Genomic DNA, 18,337 nt, shown 5'->3' on the forward strand with positions numbered 1-18,337 from the left:
AAAACGGTCAATTGCAAACGGAAAAGGCTCATTTTGTTGCTAATTTTTCAAACTATTCACCATAAAATTGTTAACGAAAACTGTCGAAAAAAAATTAAGTACTTAAGTGAAGTAATTATTTATTGTTTGTTGATTGTTTGCTTAGAGAATAATATTTCGGTAACCTTGTTGGGATAGTGCTGCGAGAGTAGTTAGACCGGTCTCAATGGCACTCAAGCTAGGATCATGTGTTCCAGCTTGATGATGCTGCTCCAAAAGTAGAGAGAGCAGTAAGATAATCCAATATACAACAGCCACCAGCAGAATCATCCACCACAAATCATTGGTGAAGGGCTTCAAGAAATTGTTGCGCAGGGTTGAACTCTTTGGATGAAGAAATACGAAGGTGGTATCTGCGTACCAAGTCACTGCCCCGTAATCCACAACCTTCAATCGTGCAACGTGAAACTCAAAAGGTGTGATACTCATGTCGATGAAGCCTGAGATAATGTCTCCGATGATTCCGTTGTAGGATCCATTGTGGAGGTAGCCAAAAGTTGATGCTTGATGAAGATTTATGCTGCGAAAATATTTTCAATAAAAATAGCCGAGTATTTAAGATCTGTATAATTGTTTTTTGAGTATTCTCTACCTGAAATTATACATGTCTTGAAGATACAATGTCAGTGGATATTGAGATCGGGTCATTGGATCTAATTCTCTATTTGATTGACTCGATAAATAAGTCAACAGATCTGGTAAAGCTGGATTGGCTAGCTGAAATGTACGAAAATCATTGATAAGGTAGATAAAAAGTTGAAAAGGAGAATCTAGTATTGCATAGCGTCTCAAAATCGGGTTCAGGCCCGAGATGAAATATTTTTGGTAAATGTGTGGTTCAGGTCCGCCAAAAAAACAAAAAAAAAATCATTGAAATGTGAATTTTTAGGGTTAAAAACCATTCTTATCCTCTCACTAGTCAATAACAAGACGAAAGAAGAGAGAGAAACAATAAGGATTAATCAGATGATGGAAACCCTTCCAATCAAATAAAAAAACATCCAGAATGGTTTGGTGGACCTGAACTAGACATTTACCATATTTTTTTATGCAATTGATTCCATTCGCTCAGGCCAGGGAAAATTGACCGTTTTCTGACCATTTTCTGACGCTGAAATAATTCTCCATTCATAATTCTAGTCAGCAACAAGCAGTGTAAACACTCTAGGAAAATTACCGAAATTCATTTAGGTAGCTGCAAATTGACGGTCATTTTTTCCTCGTAGTTTTGTTCTGAGAATTCCAAATAGAATCGCATTCCATAATCAAATCAATGTTCATGAGAATGAATTAGAGCACAATATCCAGTTCATTACTCGAGATAATTTACAGCAAGAATGAATTTAATATATACCGTTGGTAATTTCCTCGTCATCCGGTAACTAAAAAAAATTGTGAGTCAACTATTGAGATGAAAAGAGACCGTGAGATTTGAACTCGTAATTTTTCGAATTTCTGACGCAATTGTCAGATTCCTAAAGACTGTAATTACCAGTAATTTGACCGATCAGGTTTACCACTCGCAACACTAGTTCGTGCTATTTCGTACCGTAAGTGAGATATTGAGGGACAATTTGTTAAGATCAGCTCGACGTTTGTACTTGTATTCACTCAATCCATATCTGAAACCTTCTCCAGACCTCCATTGGCCTTTATCAATAATCCGTACAGCAGTGCCATGACGGTAACTCGGATTGTACACCTCGTAAAGCTTGAAGACATCATCAGCACAAGTTGTGAATGTCAGTTCTGAGGCTACTGTCAAACTCAAACCTCCCAGATAATCGATGGGTATTGTTGTGAATTTTGATAGAACCAACCAGTAGTAAGATTCATTGAAGTGCAGCTGAGCCGAGAACTTCCAGGCGAGAAGTTGGTAAATTCATGGAACAAGAGGATATGAATTTAATAGTCATAAAATAAATCCCGTCGGTCTTTCAATGCATTTACTTGTTCTTTTTGTATCAAATCGAAATGTAATCAACTCAGATTCGTGCAAGTCTTCAAGCAGACGCACATCGAAAAATCAATCAATGGATCGAGTGACCAGAATTTTCCTGAACAGGTGATTCTAAAAGTGTGACTACATACTTGATCAAGAATATTTTCGCTGAAGGGACAATCGAAGTCCAACACGACTCCCACATGATAATAATTCACACGTAGAATATTCGTCATATCTGCTGTATTTGTGACAGGATGATAAGTGACAACTGCATTCATTCCCATAATATTGCGTGAAAGATCAACCCCATCTAAATTTAAATGTAAAACCAATATAATACAATACGTAAACAATACAATGAACAATTATTGTAACAAAGTTGGTCGGACTTAAGCTTTTTGAGAAGCTTTTGCTTTCGAATGAAAGTATTGTGATTGTTCAAATTAAAGTTTCTATTTTTTGTGTTATGTCGGCGTACTATTTCTCAAAAAATTCAAAAAGGCTATTCGCCGAGGTTAATTATAATTCAATTCATTTATTAACCATTTCAATTTTTGAGCTTGACAGAAATACTGTTATGAAATATTGCAATTATGGTTTTGAAAAATTGTTTCGATGGCTTGTTGGCCGAATTGGAAGAATGAAATAATAACAATAACAACCGTTGCATCGATATATAAGAAAGGCTGCCAGAAATTGGTACTTTAGATATATCTGAATCCCCGGTCTATCGTCGGATATTCTTCTCCAATTCAATTTGATTTTGGACAGTCGCATTCTAAATTAGGAAGTAATCCCTGGACTATATATGTTGATATACTTTTTGATTTGATGTCAATTGTATCGATTGTTGTTAATTTCGATTTTTTCTCCATTTTTTTTAAGTCAACTTTCTGATTCTTTCATATGTTTTGGTTTTCTTTATCTATTATATTCAGAATTCATTTGATTATGTGTGGAGGAAATATTCAATAAGATTTTATAGAAAGTGTAAATTCATTGAAAATGAGATAGCAAGGGAAACTGAAATCAGGGAAAAAATGAATCCTCTTTTTGATGACGACCGATCATTCGGACGCATATTGATACTTTACTATCAAAAATAAATATAACCTATGTAATGAAAGCAATTTCTTACTTCAACCGCGTAAAATTATATATCCGAGATATATTTAACATATATCTAATACTCATATATAATGTGAATATTTAAATTACAAATAGGATATAGATCAGATATATTTTGAGCGAAAAATGCTATCTGATATTTGTTCCGTGTGGGTTGTTTTATTCAAACACATACACGGAAAGAAATCTCCACTAAAAATTCGTACGAGAATTGCTCTACAAATTACCGGACGGCGCAGCAAGCTTTGTCGATTGCGATTAATACTCAATATTTTAGTTCAATCAGAATCAGAAAAATGAATGGGTGATACAGCAAAGAAGTGGACTGTTTATTATTAAATCCGCCGTTTCACGAATATTTCAGTTTTTCAGCAGTACAATTTAGAAGATTCAATGAACTTCGGAGTAAATTGAGAATTGGTCCAGTAAATTTTGTTGCCCTGCGCAGTAAATATTCCGGAGAACTGCAGGGATTCTTTATGAATTTCACATGACTTTTCATCAGTACAGTGCAACATCTCACGTTTGCTAATACGAGACCAATAATTTTTCGTGGATATTTTTCTCCGTATACATATTACATATTCGAATAATACCTGAATAATCCCAACAAGCGAAGATAACAATCTGATGGATGTTGCAAGCTTCATAATATTCTCTAATGAAGTCACCGAAAAGCCCATGAGATTGGCAAACGTGGATCAACGCAAATGATATAAAGATGAAAGTAACGACGTTCATAGCAAAAGTACCTTCAAGACACCATAGGCAGTAGTGAAGAACCACTCGAAATTTCAACTGCACTGGAGTGGGTGCACCGACAGGAGCTGTAGGCTAAATTATGTAAACCATATACTTTAGCACACATGGTAGGTTCTAGAAATTACGCCGCAAACGTCATGAAATCGTTGGGAATTCAGCAGGTGGCTTCCACGAAATTCGAAATCATATATCGGTGAGAATGTTTTCGATGGGAAAAGAGCGTGGATTTTCCCAAAATTATGTAAAGAAACGATTGCAAAAAGAGAAAAGAAAGTTTCTATAGAATTAATAGCAGAGATCGTGAGTTGATTTGTTGCATTCACCGGACGTACTTCATTATTAGAGAATTATTGAATCTCTAATTTTAAAAATTTAACTGAATTTTCGTCATATCAGGGTTCTCCTGCATTCAGAAATCCATTATGCAAGTTGAATTTAGAAATGTTACAAAAAAAAGGTAATTGTTGACTGCAATTCAATTATTGAATAAAAATTGGCAAAAGTGTGTAATTAGAAGTTTTACATTCTCTAAAACTATATAAATCCAGAGAAATATATGCATTTAATATATCAGAACGGAAAAGTCCCAAAACAGATAAAGAATAAATAAAATAAAAATTTTTCTATTCAGAAAACTGCATGTAATGCCAGCCAATTGTATATATTTCAAGATAACTTTCTCATAATATATTCCTTCTAAAGAGAAGAGATAGATAGACTGGAGGCTATAATTCGCCAAATCGAAGGAGCTAGTAATTTCGTAATCGATTTCGAAACTTACTTATTTGGAGAGGGCGCACTCCACATTCTGTCGGCGTTCGTTTCAGTTTCGTGAGCTTCCATTGTGCCACGAACATGCGCTTTGATATGATTTTGAATAGAACGCGACTGAAGTGAATAGTGTCCTAATACTACAAATATATATATATATATAGATATTGTGAATACTGTATTCACAATAAATTATCGTACCCTGCATAATTCGGATGATCTAGCGATTAAAAAAACAGCATTATTTGAATGTGAAATAGATTTATTCATACGATCAATCAAGTGGATAACATTTCAAAAGCAAAAAAGCGGACAAATGAGAAAACTATTGATTGAAATCAAGTAGAGACTTCCACGTCCTCAGGTTCATCCTGCTGCGTTGAAATGAAGGCATTTATCCTAGCCAAGTCTAATCTATTCTCCATATAAGAATGCACATATTCCATCATCAAAAGCATCACAGACATTCCCAAACCAATAGCTAGGAGAAACAATGCTGGACTGAATTCTTGAATGCCCATTGGAGTTGGTTTGTTCTCGTAAGTTTTTGGACACTCAGGCCGTGGGACATGCCATATGCTGTCCAAGTGATATATTATTCCAGATTGAATAATCTTACGGACTCTGAAAATGCAATGGTATAACGATTAGTGGTAATGTTGAAACAACACATGAAATTTTGCATCTGTATTCAACCCAAATTATAACCACTATGAATCATTTAGTAATTAGTTAATAGATTCGCACTAAGGAATTATTTAATAGACTCGCCCGGCTTCGCGGATAGAAGGACCATAGTATCACGAAAAAAATCGATGAAAATGCAAATAAATACCGACAGTCAAACTAATAGACTAGCCTATGAGAATTTCTGAATATGTTCACAGGATTTAGAATCATTGTACATGTTAGGCCAGTTATGAACAGGCCTTTTAGTTGCCTTACTTGTCAGTAATAGTTTTACCCCCCTTTCCCTCGTCACCCGCATAATGAGTGAGTCATTTATATTTATGAAATCTAAATTGAAATTAAATGAATGTAATGTAAATCCATTAATTAGAATATCTGTAACGGGGCAACGGTGGTACACCAAAATGACCCTTTCTATAATTCGTTATATGTATCACAATGAATTTTCAATTTATATTCCAATGTGGTCATTAGTTGAAGTAATAGCCACAAAAAATTATTATGTTGTATTTGCTTTGATGAATAACTATTATATTGTTTAAACAAATTAATGAAAAAAAAACACTTATTCTCTATAACACCGGTGCGCGATACCTCTAGGAGAAAAAGTAAAAAGAATCAAGTTTTGTTGAAAGAATGGGAAAATAATTTTATCTGAACGTGATATTCACCCGTAAATTATCATTTTTTTGAATGGAGATCCTTTTCCAACGATCAATGAGAGTCTTAATGGCTTGGCAATTCTGATTTCTTCCAGGCCGCATATCTGCTCTTCAAGGAATTGTGCCTAGAAAATTGAATTAAAATATAGTTGATATTCTAGAACTCGATATCTAAATGCACTCTAACAATTGCCATTACATCCCCTCTAAATTCCTTCTCCAATGATTGAGCCAAATGTAAATTTTTGTCTTCTTCAAGGTACTATCACAGGAGGGGTACTTGCGAGAAATTGTATAATATGCTAAAACCGCTAAGTTTAAACTATCGGTTGTTAGACCCATGCAAAATTTTACGGACTTTATCTCTCCGTGTTTGAAATGTGGATCGTTGAATGCCGAAATTTGGGTTTTTCTTTCAAAATTTGACATTATACATTTCAAAAACAATGTCGTAAAAGTTCTTGACATTTTGGTAATATTGCTTCCCTCTAGCCATATGGATAGTTCAAATATGATGTCTCATTGAATTAAAAATAAAATATGTGATTACCGCATTACAAAATTATTCACAAGAATAAGTAACTTATGCAGATTGAACTCTAAATGTCGGGAAATACTTGAAATGAAAAAAAAAAAACAGTAAGTAACTGCGGAAGTACTTCAAGAGAGATATTTTCAGAAGATTCGTGCTTAATGTCCAACTGCCACAACTATCTTTTCACGAACTATATACCAAAAAGCCGTTGAAAACTACAATTTAGCCAGTGCTAATCGATATTACAAATATGCTCACCTGGACTATTGGGTAGGTAGCAATAGTACCACACAAAAAAGCATATCCGCCTTTCTGTATTTGCTTGAATCCTCGATCCAACGGTAGAAAAGCGTTGGGGTGTTCCTTCCGTGACTTCATCTTGCGGTTGTATAATTCAACCACATCCGGATCAGTTGCAGTCTGAAAATATCATTATACCCTAAAACTGGGGCATAAACACAATTCACAAAATCCGACAATTTCGGAAATGTTCACTGGAAAGAATAGAAGATCGATGTGGCTGAATTAGAATCCTCAGTCTCAGTTGTAATATCGTCTACAAGGCGAATACACGTCAGCGGTTGATTGATAATACAATCCGAATTTAAAGAAATAAACCATTGGCATCATTCACATCAAGCTAACACGTAAATACTAATCTACTAAATTATTAGTACGATAAAGATAATTAAGGGTATCCTACGCCCATCTACAGTCAAAATTTGGGTTTCAACATTTTTTTACCAAGTTATCGATGGAATTGATGTAAAAAAATATCACGTCTTTGTGTTTTGTCATTATTTAATGACTCATGAAGCTTCAAGGAGGCGCGAACATTTTTCAGCATGTTTTCTAAGCTTTTAAAAAGAAACACAAAAGTACAATTGCCAATTTGTTAATTTGTTCAGTTCTAGATTTGGGAAAAAATTAAAAATGCGTGAATTTTGACTATAAATGGGTAAAGAACATCCTTAATGTACAGATAGATTAGATTACCTCGAAATAATTCCAATAATACGATATGTTTTGAGCGCCCACATCGAGGTGACTGTCAGTAAGAGCTTTGATGGTCTTGATCCAACGAGGAGGAGGTGTCATCAAAGAGCTTACGATACTTGCCGAGTAGAATTGATAGAGAAGGAGAGCCCAAAAGAAAAGGGAAAGAAATGTGATTCGTCCGGAAATGAAATTTGGACTGTCACTCAATCCTAAGAATTGAAAGAGAAAATCTTCGTTACGAGTAAATTATAATTTTAAAAAATGAGATCTATTTTCGCTGACCTTGTTGTGACAATGCTGCAACAGTAGTCAGACCGGTGTCAATCGCTGTCATCTCGGTATCTTCATGCTTACCTTCATAATGATGCTCTAATACCAGAGAAAGCAATAACAAAGTCCAATAGACAGCGCCCACCAATAAAATCATCCACCATAAGTCATCAGTGAAGGGTTTTAAGAAATTGTTACGAAGCGTTGATATTCTTGGATGAAGGAATGTAAACTTGGCTTCAAATTTCCAAGTTTCAGCAATATATTCTATGAAATCCATTCGCCCTGTGTGGAATACGAATGGAGTTAGGCTCATGTCGATGACGCCTGATATTATATCGCCAATGATTCCGTCGAAAGATCCATTGACAGGATAGCCCCAACTTGTTGCCTGATGTATTTTCATGCTGTGCACAAAAAATATTATAAAATTATTATCGATAGTGATAGAATATTTGACTGTCATTGGAATTTTGGAAAATCTTCTCCGGAAGATTCACCTGAAATTATACATATCTTGGAGATACATCGCCACGGGATAGTGAGCTCGAGTGAGAGTATCCTTTTCTATACTCATGTATGTTGATAAGTAAGTCATAAAATCGGGTAATGGCGGGTCGTACAGCTGAAACATACAACAATAATCAAGGTGATGATAACTAGAATTACCATCTGTGTAATACCACAAAAGTTTGCAAATTATAGAAGATGAGATCTACTGCGCAGTGCGTGTACCGAATTTGAATTTCCCGGTTCAAGTTTGCCAATAATCAATCTTGCGACTTTCGAGATATTTCGACTCGAGGGAGACTTCATTCATGTATTTGGGGATTTCCCGATCGATTCGTTGCAAACAAATAAAAAATTTGTTTTAAATCGATTAGACATTTAATTTAATTTAATTTAATTTAATTCAGTGCAATTGAATTTAATTTACTTAGATTGAATTTAACTAAGTATCTAACCAGTCAGACGTGCGCGGTAGCGCATGTTCATGAAGAATTAGCGCTTTAGCGCTGGAAAGCAATCATAATATGATTGAATTGAAGAGTTACATCATTTTTCTACCATTTTAATTCTTATAAAAGTGCTCCATAAAATGAGGAAAACTCCTGATGACATCTGTTGCGATCCCGTTCTAAGATTCTGTTCTAAAACTCCGGAAAAATCGAGTAACTCCTTAATTCTTATCTCCATTTTGGTAAATTTGAAGCTTGTGTGGTATTTGGCGGATTATTTTTCCAACCCAAACGGCAGTTAATAGAATTGCACCCTGAGACGAAAACCGATATTAAGATGAAAAATTAGTAAATAAATTTAAAGTGTTAGTCAAGGGAGATTATCAGATTGAAAGGAATCGCGGGACCGAGAATACGGCAATCCGGTTGGCTAAAATCGAAATGAAAAAAATAATCAGTTAAAAATCCTCTTGATCCCATCACGTGACATCGAATAGTGCAACTGTATTGGTTGAGGTTGGGGTTGGGAAAATAATCACATGTACATTCAGATAAAGTACTTCTTACAACAACAGAAAAATTCAGGCACGTCTGCTGAAGATCAGTTCGACGTGTGTATTTGTATTGAATGAGTTTGTCATGTAAACCATTTCTAGGGGTCCATCGGCCCTTATCGGTGATGACCACCGAGCCACCATGACGATAACTTGGATTGTAAATGTCATAAAGTTGGAATTCATCCTTTTCACGAATTGCTGATGTCAATTCTGATGCTATCGTAAGCGGCAGAACCTCAAGATATTTCATCGGTATTGATGACAAGTGTGATAATACGAGCCAGTGGTAGGATTCATTGAATGGAAGATGATTCGAAAACTTTCCGAACAAAAATTATCAGTTACAATATCTCAAGACCTTCAAAATTATTACGATTAATTTTGAACGTCGAGGGATATTCAGGGAATTTTTTTCTAGAGCGGGAGTTAGCCAACGAGTAGAGGGGAATATATCACTAACATCCAAACGTTTAATTGTTTAAGGTTGTTGTCGCGTAGAATTTTTTTTCGACAGTTTTCGTTAAAAATTTTATGGTGAATAGTTTGAAAAATTAGCAACAAAATGAGCCTTTTCCGTTTGCAATTGACCGTTTTGAACTTGAGATATAAATTTTTGAAATTCGAGTGATTTAACACGTGTTTAAATGGAGTTTTGCCGATTAGAATTTTTTAAAAATCAACGGCTCAACAGTTTCAGAAATAAAAAAAAACGTGGAATATACATCGTGGGAGGAAATACAGAAAAAAAAATCAAATCGATTGACCGTTTGGTTTACGGAATATAATTATCGGAAATTCATAAATTTAGATAATTGAAAATAGTTAATATGGAAAATACATAGTTATGCTTTAGCTATCCATGCACAATGCAATCAATCAAGTGAGACTATATACCGCTAAAAGATTGTGTTCTAAACTGGCCCGTTTTACAGCGGATAAACTTTTTACAGAGACTGTCGCGCGACAACAACCTTAATGAGGAATTAATGCAGAGCTATTATCTATTTATCAGATGCAATTTCCATCTGCTGGTCTATAATTTCCGGAAAAATTTTAAACAAATCAACGATTCACCCTCCAATGCAGATTGACTGTAATCCAGTGCCGGAAAATAATCAAATTAATTTATGAGTAAGTGGAGATTCTCGTGACAAGGTACCTTCTCAATAACATTGTCACTGAGGGGACAATCAAAATCCAGTACAACTCCCAAGTGGTAATAATTGACCCGTAGAATATCTGTCAAATCAATATCAAATGTTGTAGGACGATAAGAAATAACTGTATCAAGTCCCATGATATTCCGCGTAATGTCAGCTGTGGAAAATTCAAATTGGAAGAATTTTTCGTGTAGAAAGTGGAAAATTACTCAGTTATTTGAATTATTTGTTGAAAAGAATGATTCCCTAATTATTTCATCTATCAGTGAATATATAATTTTTCGAAATCACCATTTTTCCTAATTATCGTAAATTTCTAATCAATGAAATATTGGAATTTCGTTCAACGCATCATGAATTTGAAAAGATAAGACAATCAAAACAAAGCGATAATTAATATTAAGAGATATAATTATTTAATAAGAATTCACGGAGAGAAAAATATAGAAAAAAGTACGTGACTTGTCACGTAATCGCCAGCGAAAGATTGAGTTCAGTTATTTTTATCTAAAATCATGGTAAAAAATAAGAGACGGTCAGTAAATCTTATTATTTGCTCCGGCAAATCTACGGTACTATCACGTGTTCTTTTCTCAACTTGTAAAACTCCCAATTTTTACATAATAACAATAACAAATCTCTAGCATATGTGTAAAATCGTTGCTTGAAATGCCATAGATCGAGAGTTCAAATCTCGATTGGATAAAAAAAAACGTTACAATCAATTTTACGGAACTGATTTGGCAATTTTCCTACCCGTGTAGTACTTTTCCAATTTCGCCGTTCATCCCACGCATTTACGTTTCAAACAGTAATTTTCACGGAACTTCTCTTTCCAGCATTTTCTCTCCGTGAAGTAGCCAAAAATGAAGTCCAAAAAGAGTCAAGTAATTATGGAATGAGATAGAAATTTTCTTCGATTGTAAAATTTCTTTCAAAGTTATGAACTTTATTTGATTTTTCACTTTTCATTATATACCTGCATAGTCCCAACAAGCAAATATGACAATCTGATGGATATTACTCGCTTCATAGTAGTCCCTAATGAAATCAATGAGAATTCTATCGGATCTACAGAGTCGGATGAACAAAACTGATATCACGAATAGAGTAGTTGCTTTCATGACGACTATCACTTGAACGAACAATGCGCAGGAGTAGTGGGTTTTTTGGCTTTGAAACTCCACCCCGATGGGCGAGGCTGTGTCAAATGCACGTGAATTATTCGGAACGTGCACTTAAACGCATATGGTAATTTGTGAAGTTTAACATACAATCAAAAAGCCCACCACTTCAATTGGTTGTGGACAACGCACGGCTCCCCAAAGACTACATTTTCTCAAATCACATGTCTCTGTAGGTGTCGACAATAAACTGTTAATGATCATGTATACGCAATGAATTATCAAATTATCATATCTTCATCTGCAAATCTATTTAATCTCACCTGAGATCTAATCATAATAATACTCATGAACAATCAGAAGAGTGTCCGTACATGAATGTTAGGGTACTAGTAAACAATTGTTTAGATGTGGCAAGATCGGCGAATCCTACAGTTCTAAAAAACTTACTACATTGTGTAACTATAAATACTCAATCTTCCGGATTTATTTGATCAATGGGTTCTGGTAATTTTGTGATGTCTCTCTGTGTCCCGTTTGTTTTATTCTCCATATGAAAGTAGCAGTACTCTATGATTAATGTGACAATAGATACCGCAGCCCCAATGCACAAAAGAAATAATGCTGGACTGAATTGTGGCATTCCCATAGCTGTTGGCATAGAGCTGTAGCTCTCAGGACACTTGGGAAACTTTCCACGCCAATATTGCCGTACATACGCGAGCAATCCTCCTTGTATGACTTTTGTTAATCTGAAAGAAAAAACGATTGCTATTTTCCTTTCCCAAATGACTCTTTATCCATTTATTGATTTAATTATTCTTCATGTTAACCCGTATGTCATCATCTTGTGAAATGGCGTATTCTTTGGCAAAAGTGGTGACATCATGGTACGCGGTTGGAAACGTACTTCTTCTACTGAACATATCTGTTCTTCTGTGAAGGTGTCCTGCAAGACTTCTCATGTCATTCAGTTAAAACAAATAAATAGTATATAATATACTATTTGTGTTGCATGGTCATTCTTACCCTGATAATCCGGTAAGTTGAAGCAGTTTCTGTAAGGAATGCATACCCACCCTCTTGAACTTTCTTCAGACCTGAAGGTACTTTCAGAAAAGCATGTGGTCTATATTTCACAGACGAGTTCATTTTACGATTGTATAATTCACTCACATCGGGATTTTTCGAGGCCTGCACAATATTTGAATATTTTCAAAAAAATAAAAAATAAATTTTTAGTAATTATGTTTCTGGCTCAAATATCGACCAATAGAATTGCAACATTCGACGTCACGTGGTACCATCTACTACACGGTGTTATAATGATGGTTTTTTGATAATTACCTCTGGTAATTGATATATATAGAAAAGACAACATGATCGAGATATAAAATTCTTATTTCTTAACTATGAGTTTTGTCGCATGGTGCAGTTCTACTGGCTGACATTTGGGTGGGAAAAATAATCCCTCGAATACCACACGAGCTTGAAAATTATCTGGCATTTCCCTCAATGTTCCCTGCAAACAAGTAAAGTCATTAAATTTGTCAGGATTTTTACCCTGAAAAACGTGATTCCTACACTTATTTGCAACGAATCTATTGGGAAATGCCCGATAATTTTCGAGCTCTTGTGATATTATAAATGATTATTTTGATTATTATTGCGATTTTTTCCAATTCGCTTGCAGTATTGGTGGTTACTTGACACCTTCACGTTCGTGTTGCTTCAGAACGAATATTTTTGTCTTCACTTTTCAGTTATTTTTACAAAAAAAATCAAGATACTTTGACAATTTTTAGGAAAAGCCAACTTTATCGATTTTTCTGATTTACTTCATGTTCTGCAGTATCACTACTGAAATACTGCTTGAATTGAAGATTGAATAGGAAAATAAAATGTCGATGTACCTGGAGCCACTCCCGAAAATGTGACACATCAATGGCGCCAACAGTCAAATCGCTTTCAACGAGGGCTTTCAGAGTTTTGATCCATCTCGGTGGAGTTGTCATCAAAGAACTGACAATACTTGCTGAATAGAACTGATAAAGAAGAAGAGCCCACACGAATAACGAAAGAAATGTGATACGTCCGGATGGAAAATTGGGGCTGTCGCTCAGTCCTTCCGACATTAAAAACAGACAGATTGATAAAACAGAATGACTATGAGAAGAGCAACTCACCTTGTTGTGATAAAGCTGCTACTGCAGTCATACCGGTTTCAACCACACCCTCACCAATGTCGTGAGTCTCTGCTTGATGATGATGTTCCAGCATCAGGGAGAGAAATAATAAAGCCCAGTAGATACTACCTACCACCAAAATTGCCCACCACAAGTCATCGGTAAATGGCTTCAAAAAATTATTACGCAAATTCGTTTGTTTCGGATGAAGAAATGTAAAGGTAAAATCGGTGAACCAGGTTGACACCACATGGTCCACTAGTCCGCCTCGTTCTGCAATAAGTTCAAAAGGCGAGATACTCATATCTACCCCATCATCTCTGATTAAGTCGCCCAAAATTCCATTATAAGATCCGTTAACTAAATAGCCCCAGTGCGCTGATCGATATACAGTAAAGCTGCAAAATATTTCAAATTAAATAATCAATAAATTTCCTGTCAAGCTTATTAACTCTAGCATCAAAACACTCTTTACTTAAATTTATACAAGTATTGAAGATACATCATTATAGCATAATGACTTTTTTGCATTGGATCAAGTCCTTTATTCTTTGTAGACGTCAAATATCTGATGATATCTGTTTGTGCAGTGAAATTTACATTTGCAAACTGAAAATGAGAAATCATGATAAAGGAATTTTCGTTATTTCAATAAGTCATACCGTGATCGTTAAGTTCAGAGTTACGCCACCAAGATTTCGACGTTCGTATATATATTGAGTCAGTTCATCCTTTAAACCATTTTCCCGTGTCCATTGTCCTTTGTACTTAGTTATGACCTCACAATCATGACGATAACTCGGATTGTAAACATCATAGAGTAGGAATGCATCATTTTCACGAACAGCAAATGTCAATTCAGTCTCTATCGTGAGCTTCAGGTGTTGCAGATATTTCACAGGTATTGGCATCAATTTTGAAAGTACAAGCCAGTAGTACGAATTATTAAAGTGCAGGTGCGTTGAAAACTGTAGTACCAAAAATAAATCAAAACATTTTTGCATATAATTTCTCAAGGGGTTGAGTTCCGCTGAATATACAAAGAAAAGTATCTCAAGACCACCGTTATATACGAATCAGAAATTTAAGAATTGTAAAAATTTATGACAACTCCATTGAACCAAATAGTCTACAGGTTTCCTAATTTATTGGTTGAAATATTTTCATATATTGTATTGTTTCTTATTCAGCTCAAATAAATAGTAATAATAGTAATAGCGTATTGTATGACCTGTAAATTATGTGCTAAAAATTATGGAAGTGTCAGTTATTTTGCATACATCTTCTAGGAAGTGACTAATGTATTGTCCGAATCTAGTAATATTAAATAAATCGATCCCTTCAAGAACTAAAATTTGTAATTTTTTATGCTTCTCAAGATATGTTTTATAATTCATATAAATTCGGTTATATTCAATTCAACGCCTCACAAGGAGAAGATGATAATATGATCCTATCACTCCCTTCAAGTTGTTCATCTAATTGAATCAGGCAAAATTGCATCCTCAATTCCTATTAATTGTGTTATTAAATGGTGGATAAATTCAATTTTTCAGAACAATTCGCTACAGAAATTATACGTAACTGCTACCCAAATAGTCTTACCTTATCAAGAATATTTTCACTGCGCGGACAATCGAAATCCAACACAACTCCGATTTGAAAATGAGCTGAACGCAAAATAGTGGTAATATCCACATCACTCGTTGTAGATCGATACGTGATGAAATTATTGAATCCCATGATATCTCGTGATAGAGATGCTGTGATGAAAAATATTTGATAATACCGTGAAGAGTGATTTCTTTTACAACGAAAAATAACTAAATTCGAATAATAGAAACGTCTTTCCTATCTATCCATTATATTTATATATAAAATTATCTACTGTTCTTACTGAGATGTTAATTTATTTGAATAGTACCTGCATAATCCCAGCAAGCGAATACGACAATTTGATGGATATTGCTCGCTTCATAATAATCTCGGATGAAATCGAAGAGAATTTTATGAGATAGGCAGGGTTGGATGAGTGCAACTGATAATATGAAGAAAGCAACTGCCTTCATAGTGTCTCTATCAATTGAACGAGCAGTGTGTTATGGATGTTCTAAAGTTTAAACTCCCCTCACTGGGCGTGACCATGTCCACACATATTGAGTTATGCAAACCATATACTAACCCCCCATATGGCAAATTCCGGGGGTTAATATGCAATCATGAAGGCTCATATGTTCATGCACAAGGCAGATGTCTCCCCGCAATTTCCATTCTCGCCAATAATACGTGTACTCGTCTCCGTTAAAGAAAAATACAAGTCTTTTCTTCATGATTAGTTCTTTGCGTAAAAATCGAAACCATTTTTCACCGGATTAAGAAATTGATAAATATATTGCTAAGCTTATAAGATTAAATTTAAAATTAAGATAATTAAGATTTAAATTATGTTCGATAAATAGTATATTCCGTTAGTAAAAGAGTTTGTAATTTGATGTAAAATGTCGAGAATTGCATTGGTTTGTGATTGGATGTGCCGTCTTAGTTGTAATAAGCTGTAAAGCCTCTATTCAAGGAATAATTTTCGTGGAATTATCACAGATTTTTTCATTTGTATTTAATAATAATCGCGTCACATTATTTCAGGATCTATATTACTTTATTTCCGTACAGACTTCACGAATGAACAACAAATTCCTTATTTAACGGCGATAAACATCATCTCAGAATGAGTTGATAAGGGATAATTAATCAGTGAAAACAACACTTTTTTGATCCCACTCATCAATATTGAATTCTGGAATGTCTTCAGGGGTTTCATTCATTGCGGTTTCATTGCGGAGTTTTTTGAAAGGAGAACGTCCCTCAACTCTCCAAAAATGTATAAATTCAATAAACAGGACGAAAAACGCAAAGGAAACCCCGATGAACAGCAGAAAGATTGCTGGAATGAACTCTTTCAATCCGACTGGAACCGGCTTAGAACTGTAACTCTCTGGACATTTAGGTCGAGGTGTGTACCAAATTGAGAACTGTTTAATCATCAGACCATGTTGCACGATTTGTCTCAATCTGAAAAAAAACAGCACAGCAAATGATTGAAAATTAAAAAATGGGAAAGAGAATCAGGGAAGAAAATTATTTTTACTAATTTCATTGGTGCCAAACAAATTAATTTCACACAATAATTCAATTTGAGATTGTGACTAAAGATTTTTAATTATCCTATTTCTTATTAGCTATCTAAAATATAGTTTCTTGGGAGAATTTTATTTTAACAACTAATCAATAGTTTGATGGAATTCGTGGAAACATACCCGTAGATAATCATTTTTTTGAATGGAGAACGTTTAGCAGTGAGTAACGTCACCTTCGCCCAAGTAATCATCGGCATTTCGTGCAATTCACAAATCTCGTTCTCTTCAAGTGTATTCTGAAATGAAAACAATTCCTCCAGTTTTTAAAATTTCTGAGAAACTGTCAATCAGATTGACGTGAAAAAAATTCCTGTTTTTGCTTTTATCATTATTCAATGACTCCCAAATTTTCATAGTCGTGTATCTATTTTTTTCAATTTTTCGGAAAGTTTTGGGAATTTTTTTCAAAGTAATAATAAGAAAAATAATAAAATTTGGCGACAGTATATTTTAACAATTTTAACAATTTTAACAATTTTTTATCAGAAATTTGTAAAAAAAGCTTGAAAAATGAGAAGATATTGGCAATAACTCTTTAAAACTTCTCAGTAATGCATTTTTTACATAATTTTGCGGTCATTTTGCACATTACACGCATTTATGAAATGCGAATATCGCATGCCACATCCACATTCCTTCATTTTCACGTTTAAACATTCCAGAGAGTTTTTACCTGGGCCAGATTATAACCAGTGGCAGTGTCGATGTAGAACGCAAATCCCCCTTTCTTCACTTTCTTCATTCCGTCGACAGCTGTCCAGAAGGAGCCTTTAGGTCTTTTGCTGTTCGGTTTTATCTTCTTCTGGTACAACTCAATGTGGGAAGGAGTCTTCATAATCTGAAAACCACCATTATCATCATCATCAACATTTTTAATACCATCGCATACAAATAAAAATTGACCTACATTGAAGTAATCATACATCCAGGGAATATCTTCAGCTCCGGCCTCGAGTTGACTGTCACTTAGATTTTTAATTGTATTGATAGTTCGAGGAGGTGATGTTAGAAGAGAGCCAACTATGCTGGCAGAATAGAATTGAAACAGGAGAAGCGCCCATAGAAATAGAGACAGGAAAACGATTCGCCCTGAGATTATCTGAGGACCTTCGCTCAAACCTTTAATGATTGTGGAGATAGTTTTTTAGAAAAAGCAAATCAAATGAATAACCCAGCTAAACTAACATGTTATTTGTTTACACTTAATGAATTCATTTCAAAGCACATATACTTTGAAGGTATAATATTATTTACCTTGTTGAGAAAGCGCGGCCAATGCTATCAATCCACTTTCCGAGGCGGGAATTTCGAAAGCGCCTCTCGCCTCTCTTCTGCCCAAATAACCTTCATTATAAT

General features: G+C 34.7%; 4 protein-coding genes across 4 annotated transcripts in view; all 4 read right to left on the bottom strand.

The window, feature by feature from the left end:
• Positions 1-3,865, bottom strand: part of LOC105262718 (uncharacterized) — a 15,047-nt gene extending 11,182 nt beyond the window's left edge. The window contains exons 1-5 of the mRNA XM_011298439.1: positions 3,709-3,865; positions 2,131-2,294; positions 1,589-1,897; positions 632-756; positions 165-559 (exon numbers count right to left, since the gene is read on the bottom strand). Coding sequence (XP_011296741.1) covers positions 165-559; positions 632-756; positions 1,589-1,897; positions 2,131-2,294; positions 3,709-3,853 — 1,138 coding nt within the window. The 5' untranslated portion in view covers positions 3,854-3,865. The remainder of the gene's footprint in view (positions 1-164; positions 560-631; positions 757-1,588; positions 1,898-2,130; positions 2,295-3,708) is intronic.
• A 1,073-nt stretch (positions 3,866-4,938) lies between these two features.
• Positions 4,939-11,614, bottom strand: LOC105262660 (glutamate [NMDA] receptor subunit 1-like). Its single transcript, XM_011298358.1, has 9 exons — positions 11,457-11,614; positions 10,477-10,634; positions 9,328-9,636; positions 8,302-8,426; positions 7,814-8,208; positions 7,529-7,740; positions 6,791-6,952; positions 6,007-6,122; positions 4,939-5,269 (listed from the first exon to the last, which is right to left on the bottom strand). The coding sequence occupies exons 1-9, from the start codon at positions 11,599-11,601 to the stop codon at positions 4,984-4,986; spliced, it is 1,908 nt and encodes a 635-aa protein (XP_011296660.1). The 5' UTR covers positions 11,602-11,614; the 3' UTR covers positions 4,939-4,983.
• Positions 11,615-12,047: 433 nt separating this feature from the next.
• Positions 12,048-15,860, bottom strand: LOC105262661 (uncharacterized). The gene is made up of 9 exons (XM_011298359.1): positions 15,712-15,860; positions 15,393-15,550; positions 14,450-14,755; positions 14,263-14,396; positions 13,788-14,185; positions 13,515-13,726; positions 12,631-12,795; positions 12,435-12,550; positions 12,048-12,353 (listed from the first exon to the last, which is right to left on the bottom strand). The coding sequence occupies exons 1-9, from the start codon at positions 15,854-15,856 to the stop codon at positions 12,074-12,076; spliced, it is 1,914 nt and encodes a 637-aa protein (XP_011296661.1). The 5' UTR covers positions 15,857-15,860; the 3' UTR covers positions 12,048-12,073.
• A 597-nt stretch (positions 15,861-16,457) lies between these two features.
• LOC105262719 (uncharacterized) overlaps positions 16,458-18,337 on the bottom strand; it is a gene marked incomplete in the record, with an annotated part of 11,473 nt that continues 9,593 nt past the window's right edge. Inside the window, 5 exon segments of the mRNA XM_011298440.1 lie at positions 16,458-16,856; positions 17,102-17,217; positions 17,655-17,819; positions 17,889-18,100; positions 18,236-18,337. Coding sequence (XP_011296742.1) covers positions 16,532-16,856; positions 17,102-17,217; positions 17,655-17,819; positions 17,889-18,100; positions 18,236-18,337 — 920 coding nt within the window.

Source organism: Fopius arisanus, unplaced genomic scaffold (assembly GCF_000806365.1).
Source record: "Fopius arisanus strain USDA-PBARC FA_bdor unplaced genomic scaffold, ASM80636v1 scaffold00010, whole genome shotgun sequence".
NCBI lineage: Eukaryota > Metazoa > Arthropoda > Insecta > Hymenoptera > Braconidae > Fopius > Fopius arisanus.